The following is a 24,478-nucleotide window of genomic DNA, read 5'->3' on the forward strand; positions in this document are numbered from 1 at the left end:
GGCGGAGTCCGGATGGAGGACTCGGACTCGGCGGCAAAGCAGCTGGGCCTGGCCGAGGCGGCGGCGGTGGCGGCCGCGGCCGCTGTGGCGGCGGCGGCCGCGGCCGCGGCGGGAGGCGAGGCGGAGGAGCCGGTTCTGAGCAGGGACGAGGACTCGGAGGAGGACGCGGACTCGGAGGCGGAACGCGAGACGCGGCGGGTCACGGCTGTGGCGGTGATGGCAGCCGAGCCCGGGCACATGGACATGGGCGCCGAGGCCCTGCCTGGTCCCGACGAGGCCGCCGCCGCCGCCGCCGCCTTCGCAGGCAAGTGCGCCCGCGCCCGCGCCCGCTGGCCTCGCGCCTCGCCAGTTCCCGCGCCTCGCTGGTTTCCGAGCACCTGCCCCGAGCACCTTCCCGGAGCACCTGCCCCAGGCTGCAGGCCTAGGAGCACCTGCCTGGTGCAGGTGCCCTGTACGCCTGCCTTCCTCCACCGTCCTGGCCCTGCTTTGCGTGCATGCCTGTTTCCATGTGTGTCACTGTTGTTCTTCATTTTGTGCCCCTTCTGGAACCTTCTCAACACCTGCCTCCTGCCCTTTCTGCCCTCTCTTGCTGGTGGCATAAGATGATCAAACATGGGTTTTGTCCTTGAGGAGACGCAGGCGAGTGGGCATGTCCAGTTGCCTGGAATGCTCCAAGTGCTCAGGGCCAGTTCAGGTGTGGTTTTGAGCATGAGTGATCAGGAGAGTCCAGAGGCATGGCTGCCTTTCTTGTACACATCTTCTTTCCCCTCCTGCATTGCCAAGTTCTTGTTTGTGCCGCTCATAGTTTCTTGACACAGCATCCTGAATCCCAGGTTCTGTAGCACAAGGAGCCTTGAGCTGTGTAGCATCACCCTGTGGAGGTAGTGCAACCCCAGGATGCTCTTTGCCCTCAACATGTCCCTGCCCCACCCCCCACCCTGTAGAGATCAGTCAGGTCCCTTCCCATTTGGAGCTCCCAAGGGCCCCAGCAGGACTTGCAGGTGAAGCTCAAGCCCTGGAGGAGCACTGATTGCTGCTCTTCTTGCATCCTGAGGAGCTCTTCAGGTTTTGGACACACTGCCTGTCCTGCTATGTGGGTTTCATGATAGCTGTGACGATCAGCTCTAGTTGACATTCAGCTCCTCCGGGTTGGGGAGGGCCCAGCTGTCCAGGTTCCACTGGTCCAGTGCTGCTGGTCTCCAGTGATTTGTCAAGCTGCTCCCAAGACTGAGGAGACCTCATGGATTTGTTGGTGCTGTCCAGCATGAACTCTGGATTGGCATTGGTATTTGGGCCATAAAATTTTTGTCCCTCTTTGCACACATTTTTCTGAATGTACAAAAGAAATGTGATGCCATTCATCATGATATCAGAGAAATATGTCTATGTTGTATGTTTCTTCTGTGGGTGAGAAAGAGAGTGATGCTGGCGATACAACCTAGGGCCCGATACATGCCAGGCAAGTGCTCTGCCACTGAGCCACACCCCAGATTTTCTGCAGAATTTTAAGATTCTTTTAAAGGTGGACACCATATCTTTATTTTTATGTGGTGCTGAGGATCGAACCCAGTGCCTCACATGTGCGAGGCAAGTGCTCTACCACTGAGCGATTCTGCAGAATTTTATAGCTGTGTTTTATGTGTCAGAGCATTTCAGTTTTTTTGTTGTTGTTGTTGTTAAGAGATGCAAAAATCAGGGGCTGGGATTGTGGCTCAGCGGTAGAGTGCTTGCCTAGCACGGGCGGAACTCGGTTTTGATCCTCAGCACCACATAAAAATAAAGGCATTGTGTTGTGTCCATTTACACCTAAAAAATTAAAAAAGAGAGAGAGAGAGATGCAAAAATCAGATAATGCTCGGGTTTAAGTGATGCAGACAAACAGGATGCCCACCACTGGGCACATGGCTGCTTGAGCTGTCTTCAGGCTTATATCCAGATTCGGGTCCTTAGCTTAAGTGGTCAGCTTACTTTTGGCTAAGTGGTGAGAATGAGTTAGCTGCCCCAGGGTGGCCTGATAGTGGGGACTGAGGTTAATGGGTATTGTGGTGCAGGTTGGTGGGTGTGGCTAATGGAGGGAGGAAGACTAAGCCATCATTTGAGCATCTGCCATATGCCAGAGAGTACCCTGGGCATGGGACATTCGAGAGCCCTAGGCAACAGAAGGCAGTACTTGCCTCTGCAGAGGTGGGGCGGGCTGGTGTGAAGGGCGTTGGCAAGGAGTACAGCCCATGCGCAGGAGCCATGTGGCCTGTCTGGGTGATGGTAATGGCAGGGGCCCAGCAGAACTTTGTGGAGCCCTTCAGTGTGTTTGGGCTCCTGGGCAGGGCCGACTTCCATGTCCGAGGGGGTGGGGCACAGCAGGTCAGTGTGCTTCTCAGGAGGAAGATTTCTGGGGAAGGCCTGGAGACCTCAGCAGGGACAGTGAGCGTGAGGCTGTGGTCCCCTGTTGGGGCTGGAGCTGAGGCAGCAGAGGGACCAGGAGGGACAAGGCCAGACTTGAGGCTGCTCACCGTTGCTGGAGTGGGAGGCATTCCCAGAGGCCAAGGCCGAGGAGTATAGTCTGGACTGGACTGGACTGTGGCATCAGCCTCTTTGCAGAGGGAGACAGTTGTGGAAGAGCTGGGGCTGGCTGGGGCAGGAAAGGCCTTGCTGGGAGTGGTGCTCTCCTCCCCATGGAGCTCAGGTGACTTGGGCATGGACTGGCTATGTCCCCTGTGCATTCTGTGAGTGCTCAAGGCCCCAGAGCTGGAGCCCCACCACACCAGGCAGGAGTGCTTCCTGCTCCCGTGAAAGGACCCTGGCCTGCCTTGTTTGTAAAGTGAGGTTTCTCATATTGCAGAAGTGACCACAGTGACAGTGGCCAACGTGGGGGCCTCTGCAGACAACGTCTTCACAACATCGGTGGCAAATGCGGCCTCCATCTCAGGACATGTTCTGGTAAGCCCTCTGGTGCAGGTGGCTCATGCTGTGGCCGGCACCCTGGGCTCCACACAGCCTGGTTGCCAAGTCCCTGCTGCAGCTCAGTGCTCAGGAGCCTAGGGCTGGGCTGGGGGAAGTTAGAGAGGAGGTGCTGCCGTAAGGTTGGCCAGGAGCCTCAACTGGAGCTGAGGGCCTTGTGGTCACCTCACTGCTCAAAAAAGGAAGGTACACAGCAAGTCTGACTGCAGGAAGCGTGAAGCCCTGAGGCCTTGCAGCCTAGGGCAAGTCTGGCCAGTAGCTGACCCACTTGCTTATCTTGTCCACATGGCTCCACAGATGCACAAGAGTCGGTGTGCCTCCCAGCCCTGTTTTCTGAGCTCACCTGCCTGCCATGCTCACTCCTGTCCTCTTTTTTTTTTTTTTTAAAGAGAGAGTGTGAGAGGGAGAGAGAGAAAGAATTTTCAAATATTTATTTATTTATTTATTTGAGAGAGAGAGTGAGTTTTTTAATATTTTTTAGTTTTCGGCGGACAAAACATCTTTGTTTGTATGTGGTGCTGAGGATGGAACCCGGGGCCGCACGCATGCCAGGCGAGCGCGCTACTGCTTGAGCCACATCCCCAGCCACTCCCGTCCTCTTAAGACAAGCTGCGGGAAACCATTCCTGCTCCAAATGACAAGTGTGCCCAAGTCCCTAGCCCTTCCATGGTTCTGCTTTCTGTCTGAGGTCTTCTGGCCCAGGTGGCAGAGGCTGGGAGGGCAGGGTCTTCAGAAAGGGGGCTGCTCTCATGGAGCATTTTATGCTTTAGCGGACAGATTTGCAGACACTTTGCTGAGGCCACACAGGCTTAGCCCTGGCCTATCCTTGTTCTTGGCTCTGTGTTTAAGTCTCTTGGGGTCATCTCTAAAGGATCTGGGGTGTCTGGATGGGCAGCTCTTCCTGCTGATAAATGGCAGGAGCCTTCCTGGAGGGCTGCCTCCTGGTAGCTAATGAGAGGCCTCTGACTGCTCAGCCGACTCAGCAGAGGTGTCCTCTCCTCTAGTCTGGTAGGACAGCCCTTCAGATTGGGGACAGCCTGAACACTGAGAAGGCCACGCTGATCGTCGTCCACACTGATGGGAGCATCGTGGAGACCACTGGGCTGAAGGGTCCAGCGGCTCCTCTCACCCCAGGTACCAGCAGCACCTGCTCCCCAGGCCCTCTGAAGTGTTCTTTTGTTTTATGTCGAATGTTTGGAATTCCAAATGGTAGATTTAAGTCCAAAACATGGCGTTTCCCAGGCAGAGAAAGTACAGTCCCTAATTGAAACAAGTGCACATCTGGGAGGCAGTGCAGACCTGGTCACGTGCCCTGAGGCTCTGCTTGTGCTGCTCTCGCCCCACTACCTCTCTCTTCCCAGGTCCTCAGTCTCCTCCAACCCCCCTGGCTCCTGGCCAAGAAAAAGGCGGCACCAAGTACAACTGGGACCCCTCAGTGTATGACAGCGAGCTGCCTGTGCGCTGCCGGAACATCAGTGGCACGCTCTACAAGAGCAGGCTTGGCTCAGGTGAGGTCATGCGGGACCACCGCGGGGCCAAGGACGGCTGTCACGGCACAGCACTCACTCAGGCTGAGCTGTGGGTGCCGCCCTGTGACCAGAGCCCAGGTCACAAAAGGCACTGGGCAGGGACAGGCCTGAGAATGAATCTGAGTCATAGTGGCCTAGAACCAGAGAGGAGGTGAGGGAAAGGTAGGGATGTAACATGCTCCCCAAGAGCTGCTCAACACAGGACTTGAGGACAAAGGATTCTGGAAGAATCCAGATGCTAAGACAGATGCTAAACATGAGACACTATGGATCTTGCAGTGACCACATGGTGAGTGGACAGTTCAAACAGGTGGTCAGAGGCACAACCATGAATGAACTCATGGCGATTTGCCTGGGTAGCCTGTCAGGGCGACTATAGGGAGGGTGATCAGTCAGAGGCCAGGCAGGGCTGAGAGGCATCCAGGAAGGAGGTGGAAGATGAGAACACTTGGGAGGGGGACCCGGCTTGGGGTCAGCCAACTGTAAGTCAGCAAGGGACCTTTTCTTCTTTCAGGTGGCCGGGGGCGATGCATCAAGCAGGGTGAGAACTGGTATAGCCCGACTGAGTTTGAAGCCATGGCAGGAAGGGCCAGCAGCAAAGACTGGAAGAGAAGCATCCGCTACGCGGGCAGACCCCTGCAGTGCCTCATCCAGGTACACAGGCCTCCTGGGGTCTCAGCACCACTCTTCAAGGCGGTAGCACCAGCTAGTCTCAGAAGGCCTGGACTGCGGGGCACCAGGGCTCAACCCAGTGTGGCCGGGCAGGAACTGACACCAGCAGCTTGCCACGTAACTGGGTGTGTCTCTTGCCATCCCCATCTTCCCAGCAGGATGATGCTGTGGTGACCTGCAGCGCAGTGGGGCTGTGGGACCTGGTAGTGCCTGGCACAGGGCAGGCCTAGGGAGGGGCCACTGCCCACAGGAAGAAGCCCAGGAGACAGCTCCTGATGCGTTGCATCCCCCTGACATCCCTGGAGGACTTGCCATCCCTGCTCAGGCTGGCTCTTGGGCTGCACTGATGGAGCGGCACCTGTAGGGTCTTGCTCCTAACAGGGAGGTGGAGCCTGTGGCCAGAATACATTGAGACACCAAGCAGTTTCTGGAGATCATCATCTCTCCCACCTCAGATATCTGTCCCTGGGAGTGGTGGGTAGTGACAGAGCCACTGCAGCCCTGCGGGGAGTGGGCTGCTTGGGTCCGACTGACGCTTCAGGCACTTCTGTTTCAGGATGGCATTCTGAACCCTCATGCGGCCTCTTGCACCTGCGCAGCCTGCTGTGATGACATGACCCTGGTAAGTGCCTGCAGCCAGAGCCCCTCCGTCCCTGCACCTCGGCCAAGGGCACCACCATTCTTTCCTCTGGGCATGTTTGTCCCTGGGCATGTCCCTGGTCACTTGCCTGACTGCAGAGAGTGGTGGCTTCAGGAGGGCATAGAAGCCCAGCAGTGAGAGAGGCTCTGGTGTCACTGTCAGCCCAGAACCTAGAACACCCCTTTCAAATCAGCTGCAGCAAACTGGCTGTGGTGGCCACACCTGTAAACCCAGTGACACTAGGGCAGGAGTACTGCAAGTGAAGGACAGCCTCAGGATGGACTGATATGCAGGCAAGACCATGGCAGTGCCCCCGGGGTCTGTGTGCGCCAGTGAGTTACATGGGGGTGGACTGGTGGACTGATGGGCAGCTGGGAGCAGGGACAGTGCCATGGTGGTCAGGTGTGTTCCAGTGAAGCAGGGAGGGATTTGTGCACTGGAAAAGGAAAGTGCAGATGGGGGAATTCAGAGATGTGGAGGACCAAGAGACACACCACGGGCTGGGGCTGGGGCTCAGTGGTGGAGCACTTGCTAGCACGTGTGAGGCCCTGGGTTCAGTCCTCAGCACCACATAGAACAAATAAATAAAGTAAAGATATTGTGTGCACCTACAACTAAAAAACAAATGTATTAAGAGAGAGAGAGAGAGAGACTGCGTCCACGTTGGGAAACCATAGGAAGATCCTAGTTTTCCAGATTGATGGATGGCTTGACGTTTCCTGTCATGATCCTGGTAGATGCAAACAGGCCGACTCTAAAATGTCTGTGGAAAAGTGACGAAGATGAAGTAGTTGAAGCAGTTTTGAAAGAATCGGCATGGTGACAGCACCCTGCAGGTGTAAGGTCCTAGTTGTCCGTAGGACAGTGGCGTTTTCAGTCCTGCTGGGGTCTGGAGGCCAGACCTGGGTCTTTGCAGGAAGTAGCGCTGGGACCTCAGACACCTGGGCAAGGAAGCGGCTTTGATGGAACTTAACACTGAAGAAAGGGGATTTGAGAAGGGTCACAGACTGAGTGCAGGAGCCCTCAGAAGGGAGCTGGCCGTCATCTCTGTGGCCCAGGGCGGGCCCTTCTGGGGCCTGGGCTGCGCTATCCTGCTGCAGGTTGCCAGGAGTTCTCTGGAGCCTTCCGCCTCCCATCTTGCCATGCCACTTGTAGGCTCCCTGGGCAAGAGCAGGAAGCCGGGATCCTCTGCCCTCAGCATGGCACCGCCCATCTGAACATTTCTCCACAGAGTGGTCCTGTCAGGCTCTTCGTCCCATACAAAAGGCGCAAGAAGGAGAATGAGCTGCCTGCAGCCCCAGTGAAAAAGGACTCCCCCAAGAATATCACACTCCTTCCTGCGACAGCGGCCACTACCTGTGAGTCTTAGTAAAGACCACTCTGACAGCAGGGAAGTGCCCTTGTCACCTCCAGCTCCACCAAAGTCAGAGAACCCCTGTACACAGCATGGGAGGAGGGGCCACCTGGCTGCGTGGCTCTGGCCCCTCAGGCAGACAGAGCATTGGGGCAGAGGATGTGGCTGGGAGGCTGCACCCTGTAGTGGCCAGAGCACAGCACAGGAAAGGGGCCAGAGATGAGATGCACCCTCCAGGGCCCAGTCCTGCAGATTCCTCCACCTGCCATGCCCACTCGGGCACAGGAATGTCTGAGGCCCAAGCCTTCACTCTCCCTCGGCCCCGCAAGCCCACCTCTGATGCTGTGGCATCGGGACACTAGTTTCTTGATTCAAGAAAATCATTTAAGATTTTGTTTTGCTTTTTAGGAGTCTGGTTCATAGTCAGAGCTTCATGGGATGGGGTGGGGTGGGGGTGGAAGTGTGTCCTTGGCTGTTTGGTATTCTCCCAGGGGCTCTGAGTTTGCTGGCTGCCTGGTCCTTCCTGCATCCTGATGTCCCTGTGCTCACTCTGGCTCGGCTCCCGGGGACTTTCTGAGATCTGCCCTCTCAGGGAGTGGCATGTGTGCAGGGCCTGGCCTGGCCATTTGTGACATGTGTGTTTGCCTCTCCAGTCACTGTGACGCCCTCTGGACAGATTACTACCTCGGGAGCACTGACGTTCGACCGGGCATCCACCGTGGAGGCCACTGCTGTGATATCTGAGAGCCCAGCCCAGGGTGACGTCTTTGCGGGAGCCACAGGTGTGCCTTCTCCCACCTGCCCTCTGCCCTTACCCCCAGGGTGCATCTCCCTCCACCTGAATGTCTCTTGTGGCCTCTGTGCAGGCTGGGCACAGGTGGGCAAGCTGTGGCTGTGGGCTGGTGTGACCTGGCCACAGGGTGGGCAGAGCAGGAGCTGCTTGGCATTTGCAGCTCCTGCCTGAGGCTGGGCTGAGCCGCAAGTTGTCATAAACATGCCGGAGTCCGTGCCGGAGAGAGAGGAAACAGTCAGGTTCATGTTGGTCAAGTCTCACTTCACCAAGCACCTTGAGCCCCTTTGGTCATCAAGGCAGACATGGCACCCCCCAGCTGTCCACAGCACCTGTGGCGGGAGCTGCAGCTGCGTGTGCAGCCTGGCGAGGTCTGCTCCTTTGTACCCAGCTGGCAGCTGAGTGCCCATCCCTTTCTCACCACAGTGCAGGAGGCCGGCGTGCAGCCCCCGTGCAGGGTCGGCCATCCCGAGCCCCACTACCCCGGCTATCAGGACAGCTGCCAGATCGCACCCTTCCCAGAGGCCGCACTGCCAACCTCTCACCCCAAGATAGGTGAGTTTGTAGGAATTCATATACGTGCAGGTCATCACCCTCAGAGCTGCTTCTGTGAGAGTTTCTAAGTGAAATAGGCGCTAGGTCAGAGCTGGCAAGGTCTGGCTCACTGCCTGTGTTTGTAAATAGTGTCATCGAACACAGCCGTGCCGTTCAGTTATGTGATTACAGAGTGTGTGCTCAATGGCAGGCTGATCCCGGAGAGACCAAAATGCCAGAGCCTGAACAGGCATCACCTGGCCCCTGGGAGGAGGGTTGTATTTGCAGGCTCTCTTCCAAAGAGGTCAGGCAAGTCCTGGGCGAGTTGTTTCTTCAGAGCTGGCTCAGGGCAGCATCTTTGGAGAACAAAGGCCAGCGCCTGCATCCTTGCAGCTGAGAGCCCAGGAGTCTGCCTGTGTGTGTGTGTGTGTGTGTGTGTGTGTGTACACCCAGGGAAGCTCTACCACTGAGTGATGTGGAGTGAACCCAGGGAAGCTCTACCACTGAGTGATGTGGAGTGAACCCAGGGATGCTCTACCACTGAGTGATGTGGAGTGAACCCAGGGAAGCTCTACCACTGAGTGATGTGGAGTGAACCCAGGGAAGCTCTACCACTGAGTGATGTGGAGTGAACCCAGGGAAGCTCTACCACTGAGTGATGTGGAGTGAACCCAGGGAAGCTCTACCACTGAGTGATGTGGAGTGAACCCAGGGAAGCTCTACCACTGAGTGATGTGGAGTGAACCCAGGGATGCTCTACCACTGAGCTACATCCGCAGCCCTTTTTAGTTTATATTTTGAGACAGGCCTCACCGATTCGCTATAGGTGCTATTTAACTTGTGTCTTCCTTAGTGAGGCCTTGTCTCAAAAATGAGCTGGGATGAAGCTCAGTGGCAGAGTGGCCCTGCCAGTACAAAACAAATAGCCAACCTGTGATCCTTCTGCCTCAGCCTCCAGTCAGCCACCCCTGGCTATCTTTTTATCTTTCTTTCTTTTTTTTTTTTTTTTTTGGTACTGGGGATTAAACCCAAAGGGCTTTATTTCTGGGCCACTCTTTTTAAAATTTTTAAAAATGTTTTTATTTTGAGACAGGGTCTCACTAAGCTGCTCAGGGCCTTGTTATATTGCTGAGGCTGGCATTGAACTTGCGATCCTCCTGCCTCAGCCTCCTGAATCACTGGGATGACAGGCCTGCACCACCACAAGTGGTTCCACCTGGCTATCTTTTAAAAGCTTGGAAATAATCTCAAATATACAAAAAGGTTGCAAACACAGTATGAGAACCTTTCTCCTAAACTATTTGAGAGTGAGTTGGTGACATACCCTGGAGAGTATCGCTGTTTTCCTAGAAATGGGAATTGATGGGACACTCAGGAGAGCATTGCCTATGGCTCCCCAGACTTGGTGAACTGGAGGTTCCACCCTCCACGCCTGGAGCTTGGGAGAGCTGTGTGGGTGGCCCTCTCCTGGGGACACATCTGTGGATGTGGCTGCTCAGTGCCTCCCTGGAGCCCAGGATCTCCTCCAAAGTCAGCAGGCAACCCTGACTTTGGTCAGGAAGGACCTGGTGGAGCCCAAGCTCTCAGCTGCCTCTGGTTCTCTGCCTGTTTGGGTTCTGGCCCAGAATGTGCTGGAGGTGTTTCAGGTCTCTGTCCCTCTGGAGCCTGCCCCTGCGTAGTCCCCAGTCCCATGAACACTGTGTGTCTTAGCCAGGTGCAGAGGTGCACAGCTGTGATCCCAGTAGCTTGGGAGGCTGAGACAAGAGGATTGTGAGTTTTAAGCCAACCTCAGCCATTTAGCAAGGCCTTAGTCAACTCAGTGAGACCCTGTCTCTAAAATACAAAATAGGGCTGGGATGTGGCTCAGTGGTTAAGTGCCCCTGAGTTCGAACCCTGTTCAAAAAAAAAAAAAAGACTACGTCCGTCCCAGACCATCTAGTGACCTCACAGTGGGAGCTGGAAGGAATTGGGTTCCCAGGGCAGGAGGTTAGCCTGGCACTCGCTGGTGCCCCAGTGCGTGTTGCTATTGTGCCAGGCCTGCCCCAGGACTGCCAGGTGGGCCTGCCCATTCGCACAAGCGTCTCTGTCCTGCAGCAGCTGGGGGCTTGTGGGGTCTCTAGGTCCAGTCCAGGGTTCTAGGGTTCCTTCAGTCTCCTCTTGGCATCTGTGTGCCAGGCTTCTCTAGCCACGAGGAATGCTACTTTGTGTCCTTAGTGAATCCCTGCGTCTAACCAGTGCTAGGAAGGCCATCCTGTGCACAGCCCTGGTGCTGCAGCCCTGGCTCTCCTGTCTGTGGCTCTGGCTGAGTCTCCTGGCCCTACCCGGGTCCTGCCCTCCTGGACAGTCTCCTGCATCTCACGTTGCCTGCCCCATGGACATGGGCCTGCAGGTGCCCACCCCATCTGCGCACACCAGGGCTCAGCCAGGGCTTCTAGTGACAGCATTAGGAAGATGCCCTGAGAAGCTAGGTAGGCATGTTGGAAACAGACGGGTGGCTGTCCCTGAGTGTGGCAGGAGATGTCGGCCACAGAGTATGCCCTCTGACCTCGCCAGCCAGCGCTCATTGATTTCCCATCTGTCTCGTTTCCCTGCTGCAGTGCTGACGTCACTGCCTGCCTTGGCTGTCCCACCCTCCACCCCCACCAAATCCGTCTCCCCCACGGTGGTCACTGGGCTGGAGATGGCAGAGCAGCGGAGCTGGCTATACCTTGAAGAGATGGTCAACTCTCTGCTGAGCACCGCGCAGCAGCTGAAGACACTGTTGGAACAGGCCAAGCAGGCCAGCTCCTGCCGAGAGGCTGCGGCGACCCAGGCCCGGATGCAGGCTGATGCAGAGCGGAAAGAGGTAGACAGCAGCCGTCCTCCCGCCCAGGCCAGCCCTGTGGTCCCCATGAGGTCCTGCTGCCTCCAGGATCCCTGGGGCGGACGGCTTTTGGGTTCTGTAAATAAAATTGGTTATTTTGGGCTGGGAATGCAGCTCAGTGGTAGAGGTATGTGTGAGGCCCTGGGTTCCATCTCTGGTACCAGGAAAAAAAAGGTTTGCTTGATACAGAGGGAGAACACGCACGCCCAGGGGACGTTCTGCTCCCAGGTGACCTCGGGGCCCACACCCCTGACTGTGGTCAGGATGTGCTGCCTGCTGCAATAGCAGGTCTACCAGGGCCTAGGAGCTCGACGCCCAGCTTCACCCTACTTATCAGCACTTGTTTCGTTTTGTCTTGTGCTGGGATGGAACCGGGGCCCTAGGCAGGCGCCCCAGGCGCTCCAGGCAGGCGCCCCAGGCGCTCCAGGCAGGCACCCCAGGCGCCCCAGGCAGGCGCCTGAGGCAGGGGCTCTAGGCAGGCACTCTGCCCCAGAGCACCCTGGCCCTCCTTGGCCCCTTTGTCCAAGGACTTAGATGATGGAGGGCTAAAACCTCCAGCCAGGGCTTGAGGACCATGCAGCCTGGGGAGGAGTCTGGCAGAGCCCCTTCACCCTGGTGGTATAGTGGCTGCTGGGCCCAGGAGGTGGTGGGAGGTGGCCAGTCAAGGGCAGGAGGAGGGTGGGGGATCTCGGCGGCAAAGGGCTTTGAACTCTAGCCTCTCCAGTTAGCAAATGGGGCGGGAGGCAAGCAGGCGGTTCTCCGGGCTGTGCAGGGAGCCCTGGTACCCATTCTGCCTTCTCAGTCAGAGGGGAGAGACTCAATCCTCATCTCTGAGGGGTTCGAGATGAGGGGCAGAGAGCATTTAAAACACTTTAGGCAAGTGCTGTCCTGAACGGACACACTGCTGGACCACTGCAGGGGGAGGGCTCATCCTCCAGCCAAAAGACAGGGGCACTCCTGGGCCTGGTTGTGGAGTATAGTAGTGGGCTTTGCCAGGGTGTCATGGTCACAGGGGACACACCAGGCAGCTCCTGGTGCACTATCCAGCAGTCCCAGCCCTGGACACCAGGCTGGCCTGGTTTCTGTCGTCAGGTCAGCTCTAGCCTATGGCACTTTGGCCAGTGGCTCAGGCAGTGTGCACTTGGGGCCTGCACTTCCGAGATGTGGGCCCATCCTTGATTTGCATGTCATTCCATGGGCTGTCTGGTTCAGTGGACTGGGGTGCTGAGCGTCGCCTGGGGTCTCAGGTGACCTTCGCGGCGGGTGTAAAGAAGGTGCCTCTCGGTCTTCGGCAGGAGTGCAGGTTGTGCCCTGTGCAGTGTGTGCTCCACCTGGGTTTCACTAAGGGAAGAGGCCTGCTCAGCCTGCTCAGGTTCCTGTTGGTCTGCACCTGGCGACGGCCAGCCGCGTCTTCTAGAGTGGAGGCGCAGGCCCTGGGCCTGCCTTTCTCTGCTAGGGCTCTGTCTCGCTGAAGTTAGCCCAGAGGACTGTGTGGGTATGGTGGAATCCTGGTCAAGCTCACCATGCTATCAGCATCTGCAGAGGCGGTGCCTGGCCTACCGGTCATGTCACTGACAGTGGCCGCCCCTCTGGTTGCCAGCAACCTGGCTTACCCGAGCCTTCAGGGACTCCTGTGCCCGTGGTGCAGAGTTGCCGGCTGAGATGTGGTTTCCTTCAAGTGCCCCAGGTCCCCAGAGACAGGGCCAGCATGACATGTGGTGCCACCCGTGTAGGAAGCAGGGCCAGTGTGGGCAATACCTGGTATGCCAGACAGGGCAGCAGACCTGGGGTTGGCTGGTGAATTGTCTCAGGAATCTGGAGCAGGGGCATCTTCTGCGGGTTCCTGGGGCAGGTGGGTGGTGATAGAACTGGAGCCCGGGAAGCTAGTTGGCCTTGGAGTGGGAGCTGTATTGCAATGGGAGTTGTGGCTAGGCAGAGACACCTCTCCAGGGTCAGCAGGCTGAGGGCCAGAGCCTCAGGACGTGGGGGGAAGGATGTGTGGGGCAGCTTGTTAGGGTGGACATGTAGCACCATTTGTTGCATACCTCCTGTGCCCCGTTCTCCACTGCGGCCAGTCACAGGCCCAGCGGCCTGTAGCAAGAGCACTGCAGGCGGGGTCAGCACTCGCGGCCGCTCCCTGTTCTGCCAGGCCAGGAGACGGGCCTTTCCATGCCCTCTTTCTTTTCTCTAGCTGGGCTGCTGTCATTGCTCAGGCACATGCTCACAGGTCCTATCTCCTGCCGTCTCTGGGGACTGGTCACCCTGTCCAGGGGACTCTGCCCTCCCATTCTTGGGCTCCCTGGACTTAGAGCTTGGACTTGGGTCCCTCTCTGGCTTGTGTAGTCTGCATCCAGCCAGGAGGTGTGGCAGTGCTCTTCAGAGGTTCGTGTGGAATCCCTGTGCTGCCCAGGCTGGCCCTGAGCGCCTGGGCTCCGGGGTCCTCTGCCTCTGCCTCTTACATGCTGAGACCATGGCTGCACCCGCAACTTCACGTGAGTGTCAGGAGCCAGTGGGGCCAGGTGTGAGCTCAAGTCTGGTGATCAAGCCAGCGCCAGGGCTGGGGCTCCCAGAACTGGCCTCAGTGCCCACTGGTGTGGACCCTGGCCATGTGGTCAGTGGAGTCATTGGGAAGGTTGAGGGCCTCGTCCCCAGCTGCTTCTGGGCATGGCCTTATGCACACACGGCCCTACTGACCAAGTCAATGGTGGCCTGACTGCTGTGGGGACATGGCCACGAGGCTGGACAGGAGGGCAGTGACTGGGGCCTGTGAAATGGTGAACTGGTTAGAGCTGCGTGTCCCTGGAGATCCAGCTCCGCAGGCCTCTTCGGGGAGGGGTGCTGCGGCACGGGGGTGGCACGGCCACGTGTGGCCTTCGGAGCAGAGCAGAGTCTGCAGGCCACGGGGCTGCAGGAGGTAGGCCCCCTCGCCAGCGCCAGCCTGCTGTTTGGAATCCAAGAAGAAATAAGATTTGGTCCAGCTGAGCTAGTAAGGGGATTTTTGCCAGTTTTAATGGAAAACTAGCATAATCAGTTCTGTAGAGACTAAATAGGGCAGAGCAGATGCCCTGGGCTGTCCAGGGTACAGCGTCCAGCAGGCATCGGCTGAGTGGCCGTGGGGTCGTGAGTCTGAGCCACAGCCCTGGCTTGGGGTTGGCCAGGCTGCCCTGGCCAGTCCCAGTCCCTTCAACCTACCCCTGCTTCTTTGGCTCTTTCTCAGCCACTCTGTGGTCCTCACACGTCCTCTGTGCGGGTCCAGCCTACCTTAGTAAGACGCGCAGGCAGGAAGAAGAGCCTAGAGGTGTGGGCTCATGGTTTCCTGAAGAGTGCAGCAGGAGCAGGGCCCCGAGCCTGGAGGTGCATGGACGCATGGCTTTGGCCTCTGAAGCCCTGGCACCCACCTGCCGGGTAGCACAGTGGACAGGCACCAAGAACTGCCCACAAGAGGGCGGCTGCCTGTGACCGCCCTTGGACTCAGGCAGGACACAGGAGAGCTGCAGCCAGGAGTATGGCCCTGTGCTGTTGTCTCCAGTCACTCAGAAGACAGCTACTGACCAGCCTGCTGTCACTGCCCAACCCAAGTCCCAGCCAGCTCCTTGGAAGCCCCTGCCTGGTAGTGGTGGAGCACCCAGAAATGCTGTCCCCAGAGCCTCAGGAGGGAGCTGTCACTAGGAGCTGTGTTATGGTGGGAGGATGGCCAGGCAGGGTGAAGGCAGAGGGGTCAGGCACAGAGGCCCTGTAGTTCCCACCCAGGGCAGACCCACTAGGCCACAGGCAGAGCCGCCCATCGCTATGGATCTGAAGTGCGCGAGGCTGGCCGCAGCGGTTTCTTGGTTTCGCAGGCGGGCGGCTCTGGCCCAGCCCTGGGACATGCTGTTGGACTGATCCCTTGATCTGCTTATGCATGCGCCCCAGCTTTCAGATCCACTGCTGGGTGGGGGCTTCCTCTGTCCCATTTGCTTCCATTGGTGTTGGTGCCTGATCTGTGCTGCCTCTTAGAGAAAGCAGTCCTGGGCCAGGGCCATGGGGAGGACACTCAAGGCTTCCTCTGCCATGGGGTACCAGCAGCCCATGGCCATTTGGGGCAGGCCAGGCCTGTTTGTCAGGGCCCTGTCTAGCCACCTGGTGTGAGTGATGGGTCTGGGCCTCCTGGTTTCAGTTCCTGGGTTCTGGGAATGCTCTAGCAGTTCTCCTGAAGCCCTGGCCCTGGCCACTCCCATCTCACTCCTGCCCTCTGTGCAGCCTCTGTGGAGGCCAAGCTCTGTGTGGAGGAGGGCTGCTGCCTCTGGTTCAGGCCCCAGCTCTGGAAAGGAGCGCCTGGAACTGTCCCTGTGAGTCCAGAAGGGCACATGGCCCTCTGCTCTGAGCCCCAGTCTGCCCCACCTCCACTGTCCCTGCAACAGCCATGAGGCCAGGAGGTGCAGAGCCCCAGGCCCACTGAGAACCCACCAAGGCGTGCGTACTCCTTGAGACACAGGAGTCCCCTAGGGTCCCCAGGGTCGCCCTCCAGCTGGGGCTGCTCCAGGGGAACGTCCTGGCCTCAGGATCGTTCAGGGACAGATGAGGGTGCGGTCGGATGAGGACACAGTGTGTGGTGGCCGGAGCTGCCTGTGGCTGTGGACGGCAGTGGCTGTGGCAGCTCTGAGATGGGCTGTCTGACGGAAGCTCCGCCTGGCTGGGTGGACGCGCTCACACCGTGGTGACTGGAGAGTTAATGGGCAAGTTGCAGGTGACTTTTTCATCTCACAATTCTTGTTGGCTCTTGGGAGGAGCTGCCTCGCCACCACCATTCTTAATAAACTCCAAGCCAGTCACCTGGGCATAGCCTATGATGAGGCTGCCCCTGCTCCTGGTTGCTGCTGCAGCATGATCAACACCCTGGCCACCTGGGTGCAGTGCAGGTGGACAGTCTCCTGGGGCCCGGGGTAGCAAGTCTCAGATGCCCTCATTGTTGGGCCAGAGGCTGGGGGCTCCCTGTCCGTGGCAGACGCCAGTAGTCTTGCTGGCTGCCTGCTGTCCCGGGGCTCTGAAGGCGGCCTCTGAGGAATTGCCCACCAGCTTGAGCTGCTTGGTGTGGGAGTCCAGGGGCTGCAGCCTCACAGCTGGGGGCTCCCACAGGCCTGGCACTGTGTGCTTCCATGGCCTCCTCATCTCTGTGCTTTGAGACCTATCGTGAAAAACCACTTACAGTGGTCCTGAGATTTCCCACAGGTGTCTGGAACCTTCTAGTAGGGCTGGTTGGCATGGCCGGGCGGCTCGCCATGGTTGTCCCCAGGCACCTGCACTTCCTCTACAGTGGAGAAAGCCTGTTTAAAATAAGCTTGTCCTGGGCCCGTGCAGCAGCCACACCTGTACTCCCAGCAGCTCGGGGGCGGAGGCAGGGGCACTGCAAGCTTAAGGCCGGCCTCAGCAACTCAGTGCAGCCCTGTCTCAGAACTGAGACTTGAAAGGTCTGAGGACGTGGCTTGGTGGTAGAGCGCCCCTGGATCTGATCCCCACTGCCACCAGAAATAATGAGAGAAGCGATTGGTCTTGGGGTCACCAGGTCGTTTGAGTGCCTTGTTCCTCACCCCTGCAACCTAAGGACCTGGCAGCCTCCCCTGAGGTCCCCTCCCCGAGAGGTGGCTCTAGCAGGGCGAGGACCACATCCCACCTTCCCACATCCCTCGTGGGTTCCCGACATCCACGAGACCCTGTGGTCTCCTCAGCCTCCCTCACCTGGGCCAGGGGCTCTGCCTGGTGTCTCTCTGTGGAGTGGCTCTCTCTGTGGACCTGGTCTCCCAGTGAGTCCAGGCAGTGGGCAGGCAGAGCTAGGGTTAGGGTTTGTTTGGTCACTTATTTCTAGCAGGAAGGGCCCAGGGCTGGGATCCTGGCTCCGGGGTGCTCTGGCACACCAGCACGGGCTCCTGGCTCTGGTGCTACAGGACACATGGGCTGCTGCATCCCTGCCCGAGTCCTGAGTCCCCGCTGCCCCAGAGCCTCTGGCTCCTGGGATGGTGTAGCCTGTGGCTCTGTGTATGGCCTTGCTCCGGGGCACCTGCCCCTCAGGTGTGGGTGGACTCTGAAACCTGGGTTCTCCCTGGAGTCTCTCCCTTGGTCTCAGGTTCTTGAAGCCTTTTGTCATCTAAGGTGGAGTAGGAGCACGGGGCAGTGCCCACATTCCAGCTGGGTCCTGCATTCTGGAGTGAGTGGGTGCTGAGGTGTTGGTGGCCGTGAAGACAGCGCCTGGCAGAGGGTGGCTGGGGTTCAGAGCAGAAGGCCCAGGCTGGTCTGCGGAGCAGAGTGGAGCAGCATTGTCACCTCAAGTGCCTGGCTTCCTCGTGGGGGGCCACAGTCAGATCTGAGGTCTCCACGGAGCCCCTCCCGCCAGGTAGTGCATCCGGCATGCAGCACCCATAGATCAAGAAGAAAAGCTCTAGTCACACAGCTTGACAGAAAGGCGCAGGCAGCCTCCACTGCAGCGAGCCGCCGGCAGCGGCCGAGGGGAGAGCAAGGCACCTGTGCCAGGGCCACATGTCCTTGGGGGCTCGGCTGGGGGGGCTCGGCCACCCAGTGCTGGCCTCCCTATCGTTCCTGTGCTGGTTTTCCCTCGTCGCTCGCCTGGAGCGGGACTCCTTGGAGCCTGAAGTGGACTTCCTGGGCAGGTGCCCGGGGAACGCGCTGCTCAGCCTGGGGGCTGCTCGCGGGGGCCAGCTCCTGTGCACTGACGCTCTTGTCCTCCTTGCAGCAGTCCTGCGTCAACTGCGGCCGGGAGGCCCTGAGCGAGTGCACCGGCTGCCACAAGGTCAACTACTGCTCCACCTTCTGCCAGCGCAAGGTAGCGTCTCTGAGGGCCCACCCCCCGCACGGAGCCGAGTGGGCGCCTGGCAGCCCTCTCAGTCCTATTCCTTGGGGTCTCAGTCCGCCATGGCTGTCCAGAGCCTGCTGCTGCCTGCAGCCTCGGCCCCATTCTCTGCAGAGGGCCAAGGGCTCCCTTGACCTTGGCCTCCCTGGTCCCCAGGGTCCTCCTCTGCCTGTGATGACAAGGCAGCCAGGACCAGTCTGCTCCTGTGTGAGCCTTGGGTGGCAGTTCAGTCCCAAGGACGGGTCACTGCATCCTATGGCAGTGCCCGGGCCAGGCAGGCCTGGAGCCAGGCCAAGGGGCACCTACCCTTTCTGCATGCATGGTGGGCTGCTGGTTCTGAGAGGCTGAGGGAGGTGTCCCCCGCCCAGCAATGCTGCAGCCTCCCCGATGTCGTCCCTGTCCTCAATCGGAGTGCTTGGAGGCAGGTAAGGAAGACTTGTTCTGAAGTGGCCCGAGGTGGCCAGGGCGACCCTGCTCTGCACTCCTCACCTGCTGGCTGGGCACTGCTTTCTGCAGGTGCAGTTAGGGTGAGTGCTATAAGAGCTGGGCCTGCCTCTCCCCTCCTAGGCCAGCCGGTAGCCGCTGGCCACATTTCTGTGGCCTGGTCCTGTGGAGCACCTCAGCCTCGTCCTTGTGGCTCATCTCCCAGTCAGAGCAGCGTCCCCTGTTCTTCATAGGGCATCTCCTAAAGGACAGGCCTGCTGTGGGAACGTCAGGTCTGTCTTCCCGCTCGCCTCGTGGAGGAGGAGATGCTGACCCCTGGTCTGATGGCAGTGCCCTTCCCAGCCCTGGAGAGGAATGCCAGGAACGGCGTGCTCTCACCAGGCCTGTCTCCGGGGGTCCTGCTCCCTTGTTCCGCTTTGTGCCCATTTGAAACTGCCCCTCAGTTAAAAAGGCAGGACAAGAGACCTGGCCCTAGGTGGCCCACCCTGCCTCTGCAGGTAGCTCCTGCTGGCAGACCCCTCCACCAGGACCCACGGCCAGGGGCTCTCTGAAGCCCACCCATCTGGACAGGAGTGCACAGGTGGGCGGGTCAGGGGTGGGCAAGGCCGTGCAGAGCCAGGCTGGAATGGCCTGAGGACCTTCAGGTGCGCAGTGCCCACTCTGGCAGGAACCCAGGCGTCCTGTCAGCCCCTGGAGGGGACACTGCTGCCGTCGCCCTCGTGCGGCATGGGCAGGCACAACCTGCTCCCTCTGCAGCCTGCTCACCCAGGGGTCGGGAAGCAAAGCTTACAACCTGTGTCCCTGAGCTTCCTCACCCACCTTTTGCACTGAGAAGGGCATCCAAGGTCGTCCGCTGCACTCAGGCGCAGCAACCTGAGCCAGTGCCGGGTCCCAGCTATGCGCAGGAGGGTGGCGCTTCTCCCCAGTGCTAGGCACACCACCACAGTGACCAGGTCAGCCAGGTGACAGGTGCCCTGAGGTCACCGGGCAGGTGTGCTTGTTGACAGAAGACCCACGTCCTGCAGGGAGCACCTTAGGGTGATCCTCCCTCAACACAGTCCATAAGACCAACGCGGATCTCGAGTTGGTGGAGGGGTCTCAGAGTGACCTCCAGACAGGACCTGAGGACGAAGCCGGCTGCTCTTCCTCACCAGGCCCAGCTCCTGGCCTCCCTGAGTGGACCCTCCTCACGCCCACTTTTCAGCTCAGCCCTGAGGGAGCCACGTGTCCACCCAGTCCCGGCCCCGGGATTTCTGCCTAGCCCCAGGGAGAAGGACTTTCCTGTGGCCTCTGCTGTGCAGACCATGGCCTGCGGGACGGTGAGGTGGCCAAGCTCCTCTTGCATGCCATGTCCAGCTCGCCCCTGGGCAGCACTGGGTGCCCGTGGTTCTTTCCTCCACGCCTCTGTTGGGAGTTGGTCGACCATGTCACAGGGTTTGTCTCTGAACCCAGAGATGAACTGTGCTGGTCACAGACTCTCCAGCACAGTCACTCTGGAGTGGGTGGTGGGAAGCTGGGGTCCTACTGGGCCGTCTTGCTCAGCGCTGCCGTGGCTGCCTCTGGTCCCCCGCAGCCTGTGGCTTCTGAGATCTCCTCTGACTTCTGGGAAGTAGTGTGCCGGGCAGGGCTGCACCTGACCAGGGCGACTCGCCCGAGAGTACCTGATGTCCTTGGTGCCTGTCAGGATGTCCTGGGCACACCTCACAGTTGTCCTTCTGACTCTGTCCCACGGTAGTTGGTCTGTCCGTGTCTTGTACCTGGTATTGAACCTGGGGCCCTCATCACCGAGCCACATCCCCTGCTGTTTTGTTTTTTATATTGAGACAGGGTCTTGCTGAGTTGCTGAGGGCCTCACTAAGTGGCTGAGGCTGGTTTTGAACTTGCCATCCTCCCGCCTCAGCCTCCAGAGCTGCTGGGATTGCAGGTGTGGCCCCTGCGCTCAGCCAGGGTGCTGTTCTGCCCCGACCTCGTTTCCCGATCGCTCGCTGCCAGCGTGAGGAGACAGTCGACTTCTGCCGCATGTCCCCTTGTCCTGTGACTCTGGTGTGTTCCGTGGCTTCACCACGGCTCCTCGGTGCTGGCCCCTCCGCTGTGGCTGGGACGCCTTTCTCCTTTCTCTTTCCCCCGCTCTGACTGCACCCATGGACCCTCCAACGGGTCATTGGAAAGACCCACATGTCCCTTAGGATCTTTTGGTTTTTTCTTGGTACTTGGAATTAAACCCAGAGTGCTTCCCCTCTAAGGCACATGCCGTGCCCTGCACACCCTCCCCTTGTTTTTTTAATTTTGAGACAGGGTCTCATTAAGTTGTTAGGGTCTCCGTAAGTCACTGAGGCTGAACTTGAACTTGTGACCTCCTGCTTCAGCCTCCCGAGTTGCAGGGATTCTGTGGACCACTGTGCCCAGCTGGGTCTTTTAAACTTTTATGTGGTGTTCAGCTTTTTCATCACTGTGACCAAAAGCCCTGACAAGGACAACACGGAAGCTGGGCACAGTGGCGCACACTCGCGATCAGAGACGTGGGAGGCTGAGGCAGGAGGAGTGAGTTCAAAGCCAGCCTCAGCAACTTAGCGAGGCCCTAAGCTACTCCGCGAGACCCTGTCTCTAAATAAAATATAAAAAATACAACTGGGGATGTGGCTCAGTAGTTTAGGCCCCTCAGTTCAATCTCTAGTACCAAAAAAAGATCATAGAGGAAGAAATGTTGACTTGGGGCTCATGGTTTCCGAAGTTCAGTTCCGTTGGCCACCTCTGCTTCTCTGGTGAGGTGAGACCAAGCATTACTCTGGAAGGCTGTGGAGGCAGGAGGCAGCTCAGAGCCTGGCATCCGGGAGCAACGTGCACCAGGGTAAAAGGCACACCCCAAGGCACACCCCAGGGGCCTGCTCCTGGCATGCGACTGCTCGCCTCTCCTTCTTCCCATCCACGTCCTCAGGCTGCGGTTCTCCTGAGCACCCGAACAGGGTGCCGCCTCTGTCCCTGCGCGTCCTTGCACATGTGAGCACTCCCTCCCGTCCAGACCCCCGCGTGGGTGGAGGGTGAGGCCTCTTTCCTTGCTGAACCTGCCATACCGGACTCTCCAGGCCTGTCGCCTCTGCTGATCTGTCAGCGAGCCGGCCCTGGGGTCTTCCTGGGCCAGGGTCTTCCTCCCTGCCCTCCCCTGTGCTGTCCCTCCTCCCCGTGTGGCGCGTTTGCGAGGTGAACATGTAGGTCACTGAGTGCCGTCTCCTTGACATGCGGGCTCAGAGGGACGCAGGCTGAGGCCCTGCTGCAGCGGTCGCCTGCAGTCAGATCGGCTCTTTCCCTTAGGTGCAGACAGTTCTTCCCAGGCCTGGGTGTGGCTCCGGGCAGGGCTTGCACAATGTGTCCACACCCAGAGACAGGCGGATTTTTTTAGCTTATTTTAGTATTCCAGGGGTTTCTTCTGTGATGAATGAGTTACTTAGAAGTGTGTTGATTTTCGAATATTTGTGAATTTCCTGACCTGCCTGCTGCTGTCCACGTCCAGCTCCCTGCCTGTGTGGTGTGCAGGACACCCTCAGGCTTCCTGAGTGTGTCCCAGGGTGCAGTGTCCGGGGCTGGTGGTCTTTATTGCTCAGGCTGGTGCTGGTGTGGAGTGAGTGCCCAGGCTCCTCCTGTCTCAGACTGATGGCTCTTGGACGTGCGCTGGGGCCTGTGGTGGGCAAGCAATGTGTGGTTCTCTTCTTGGACTCCTGACTCAGCCTCTGCCATTCTGGGTGGCCCTCTGCTGCCTGCACTCTGAGGAGCTCCCATGGCTGCCTGGCCACTGTCTCCCAGGGCCACACGTGGAACTGAGGGCGCTGAGCAGCCGCTGTCCGTGCGTCTGCACTCAGCGTGGCTCCTCTTTCTCCTTCTTCTCTTCCTCTTTTTCTTTTGAAAACAAATTCATTTTTAAATATAATCAGAAAAATCGTGTTTAAACTTGGAATACTTCCTTTGTGAATTTAACAGGATCGTGGTATCCTAGATTTTAATTTCAGTCATGCAGTCTTTTCCTACTCATTTCATTTCCGAAATTCTCCCCATCATTATTTGCATGTAAATAGCAGGAATCCCATCTGTCCCAAGTTCTTGTGGGCTAGAGGCGCCATTCTTTTGTGTAGTTCAGAAACACTGCCAAGGCCTGTTCTCCATGAATTTCCTGACCCTGTCCTCAAATAATGCAAGTCCTCCAGCAGCCTGCCACAGCCTCAGGGAATGAGCTTGAGAAGGCAGCGCTGGGGAGACGGGGAGGCCCACCCCCCTCTGGGTGTGGGTGCTGTGTGTTGGGACAGGTTTTCTGGTGGGCGCAAGGATTCCGTCACGGCTTCACTCTTCACGGTCCTCGTGGTGTGTGGAGCCCGTCGTGGCTGACCTCTGATCTCTGTTGCCCCCAGAGCATGGGCAGGTCTGGACACAGGCAGGGTAGCTCACAGGAGATAGCCTCTGGGGTGAGGGCGGGGGCCGTCACCCCACCACAGCCCCTCCGGCTCGAGCCGGCAGCAGCTATTGGCCTGTTAACTCGGTGTCCCTCTTTTCAGGACTGGAAAGACCATCAGCACGTGTGTGGCCAGTCGGCAGCTGTCACCGTTCAGGCAGAAGAGGTCCACGTAGCTGAGAGTGTGATTGAGAAGGTGGCCGTGTGAGCCGCCCCACCTACCCTACCTGCCGAGAGGCCTCACGGTGGAAGCCCCCACGGACTGTGGGGGTCGTGAAGGGAACTTGCTGGACAAGTTATCAACAGACTCCGAGTGGACTCGGAGTGGACCTGCCCCGCAGATGAGCTCTTGCCACCCAGAAGCCCTGAGGAGGTTCTGTGGCACTGTGGCGGGACGGGTCCCTGCCCTCTGGGTGCTCTCCCCGGGATCATGAGCGTCAGGCCTGGCCAGGTGTGTGTGCTGTGACGGTGCACACCTGCCGTCTGCCGATAGAGTTGTGAATAAAGTCCCACCCACCCGACAACCGCGCCAGTGCCGGCGTCACAGGGCCCTGGGCACAGACCGCCTTGCAGGCTCTGTCCTGTGGTCTGGATTGCATGGTGCTGGCTGCAGCTCCCTGACCCACCATGGTGAGGGTGGGCACAAGGCTTCTTTTGCTGACCACCTCTGGCCCATTGAGGCCTCTGAGGTGACAGGGTGTCTGCCCACTGCCTGTGCCTGGCACTCACCCAAGGGCCCTCTGTCACCCACCTGTAAGGCCTGAGAAGTCCTTTGGTGGAGATGGATCCGGGAGGATTGTGGCCACCTAGCAGTGCATCTGGGCTTCCTGGCCTCCAAGTTGTGCCCACCAGCTTGGAGGCTGCTCAGGGGCCCAGAGGCAGCCAGTCCGCCTGTGCCCAGGCTCTCTGCATGTAGAGTCCTGACCTTCACTGCGTCCACGCTGTCCCTCCTCACTGCCCAGAGCCGTGCTGACAAGCCTCAGCAGGACCAAGGGCTGGAACCTCTGGGGAGGCCCACCGGCTGTTTGGGCGTCCCTCTCTGCCGTTTCTGTGAGCCCTACACCACAGGCACCCCAGAGTCCTCAACGCTGTGCCCTCCCTGGACTAGGGATGGTCCACTCCTGCTGCCCAGAGTCCACACCCAGCATAGCCTGGGCACCCACTGGGATACGATCTGCAGGGGCAGCAGAAGGCTCTGGCAGAAAGGGCGGGGAGCCCGGAGACCACCGTCAGTGAGCCCTGCCCCATCTCCTGCGGCTCAGTCTGCCGGGCACCTGGGGGTTCCAAGGACATGGGCTGAGCCTCTTCCCACTAATCTGGGGTCCTCACAGCCGCTGATTCATTTCTGCCTGTGTTGAGCCCTGGTCCCCCTATACACAGGCCCTCCCGGGGGGATGAGCTGCCCTGACCTCCAG

At 58.8% G+C, this 24,478-nt stretch overlaps 1 protein-coding gene across 2 annotated transcripts; it reads left to right on the top strand.

Annotated features, from left to right (window-relative positions):
- The first annotated feature begins 12 nt into the window (after nucleotides 1-12).
- Deaf1 (DEAF1 transcription factor) lies at nucleotides 13-23,587 on the top strand. Of its 2 annotated transcripts, XM_076844905.1 has the most exons (12): nucleotides 13-304; nucleotides 2,840-2,937; nucleotides 3,963-4,092; nucleotides 4,320-4,466; nucleotides 5,002-5,141; nucleotides 5,716-5,781; nucleotides 7,031-7,157; nucleotides 7,807-7,935; nucleotides 8,370-8,498; nucleotides 11,075-11,322; nucleotides 18,065-18,154; nucleotides 23,167-23,587. In XM_076844905.1, exons 1-12 carry the CDS (start codon nucleotides 13-15, stop codon nucleotides 23,269-23,271), a joined length of 1,701 nt encoding a protein of 566 aa, XP_076701020.1. In that variant the 3' UTR covers nucleotides 23,272-23,587. The 2 variants fall into 2 exon arrangements, with proteins under 2 accessions (XP_076701020.1, XP_076701021.1); XM_076844906.1 differs by lacking the exon at nucleotides 18,065-18,154.
- The last annotated feature ends 891 nt before the right edge of the window (nucleotides 23,588-24,478 follow it).

The sequence above is a fragment of the Callospermophilus lateralis genome, chromosome 2 (assembly GCF_048772815.1).
Source record: "Callospermophilus lateralis isolate mCalLat2 chromosome 2, mCalLat2.hap1, whole genome shotgun sequence".
NCBI classification, from domain to species: domain Eukaryota; kingdom Metazoa; phylum Chordata; class Mammalia; order Rodentia; family Sciuridae; genus Callospermophilus; species Callospermophilus lateralis.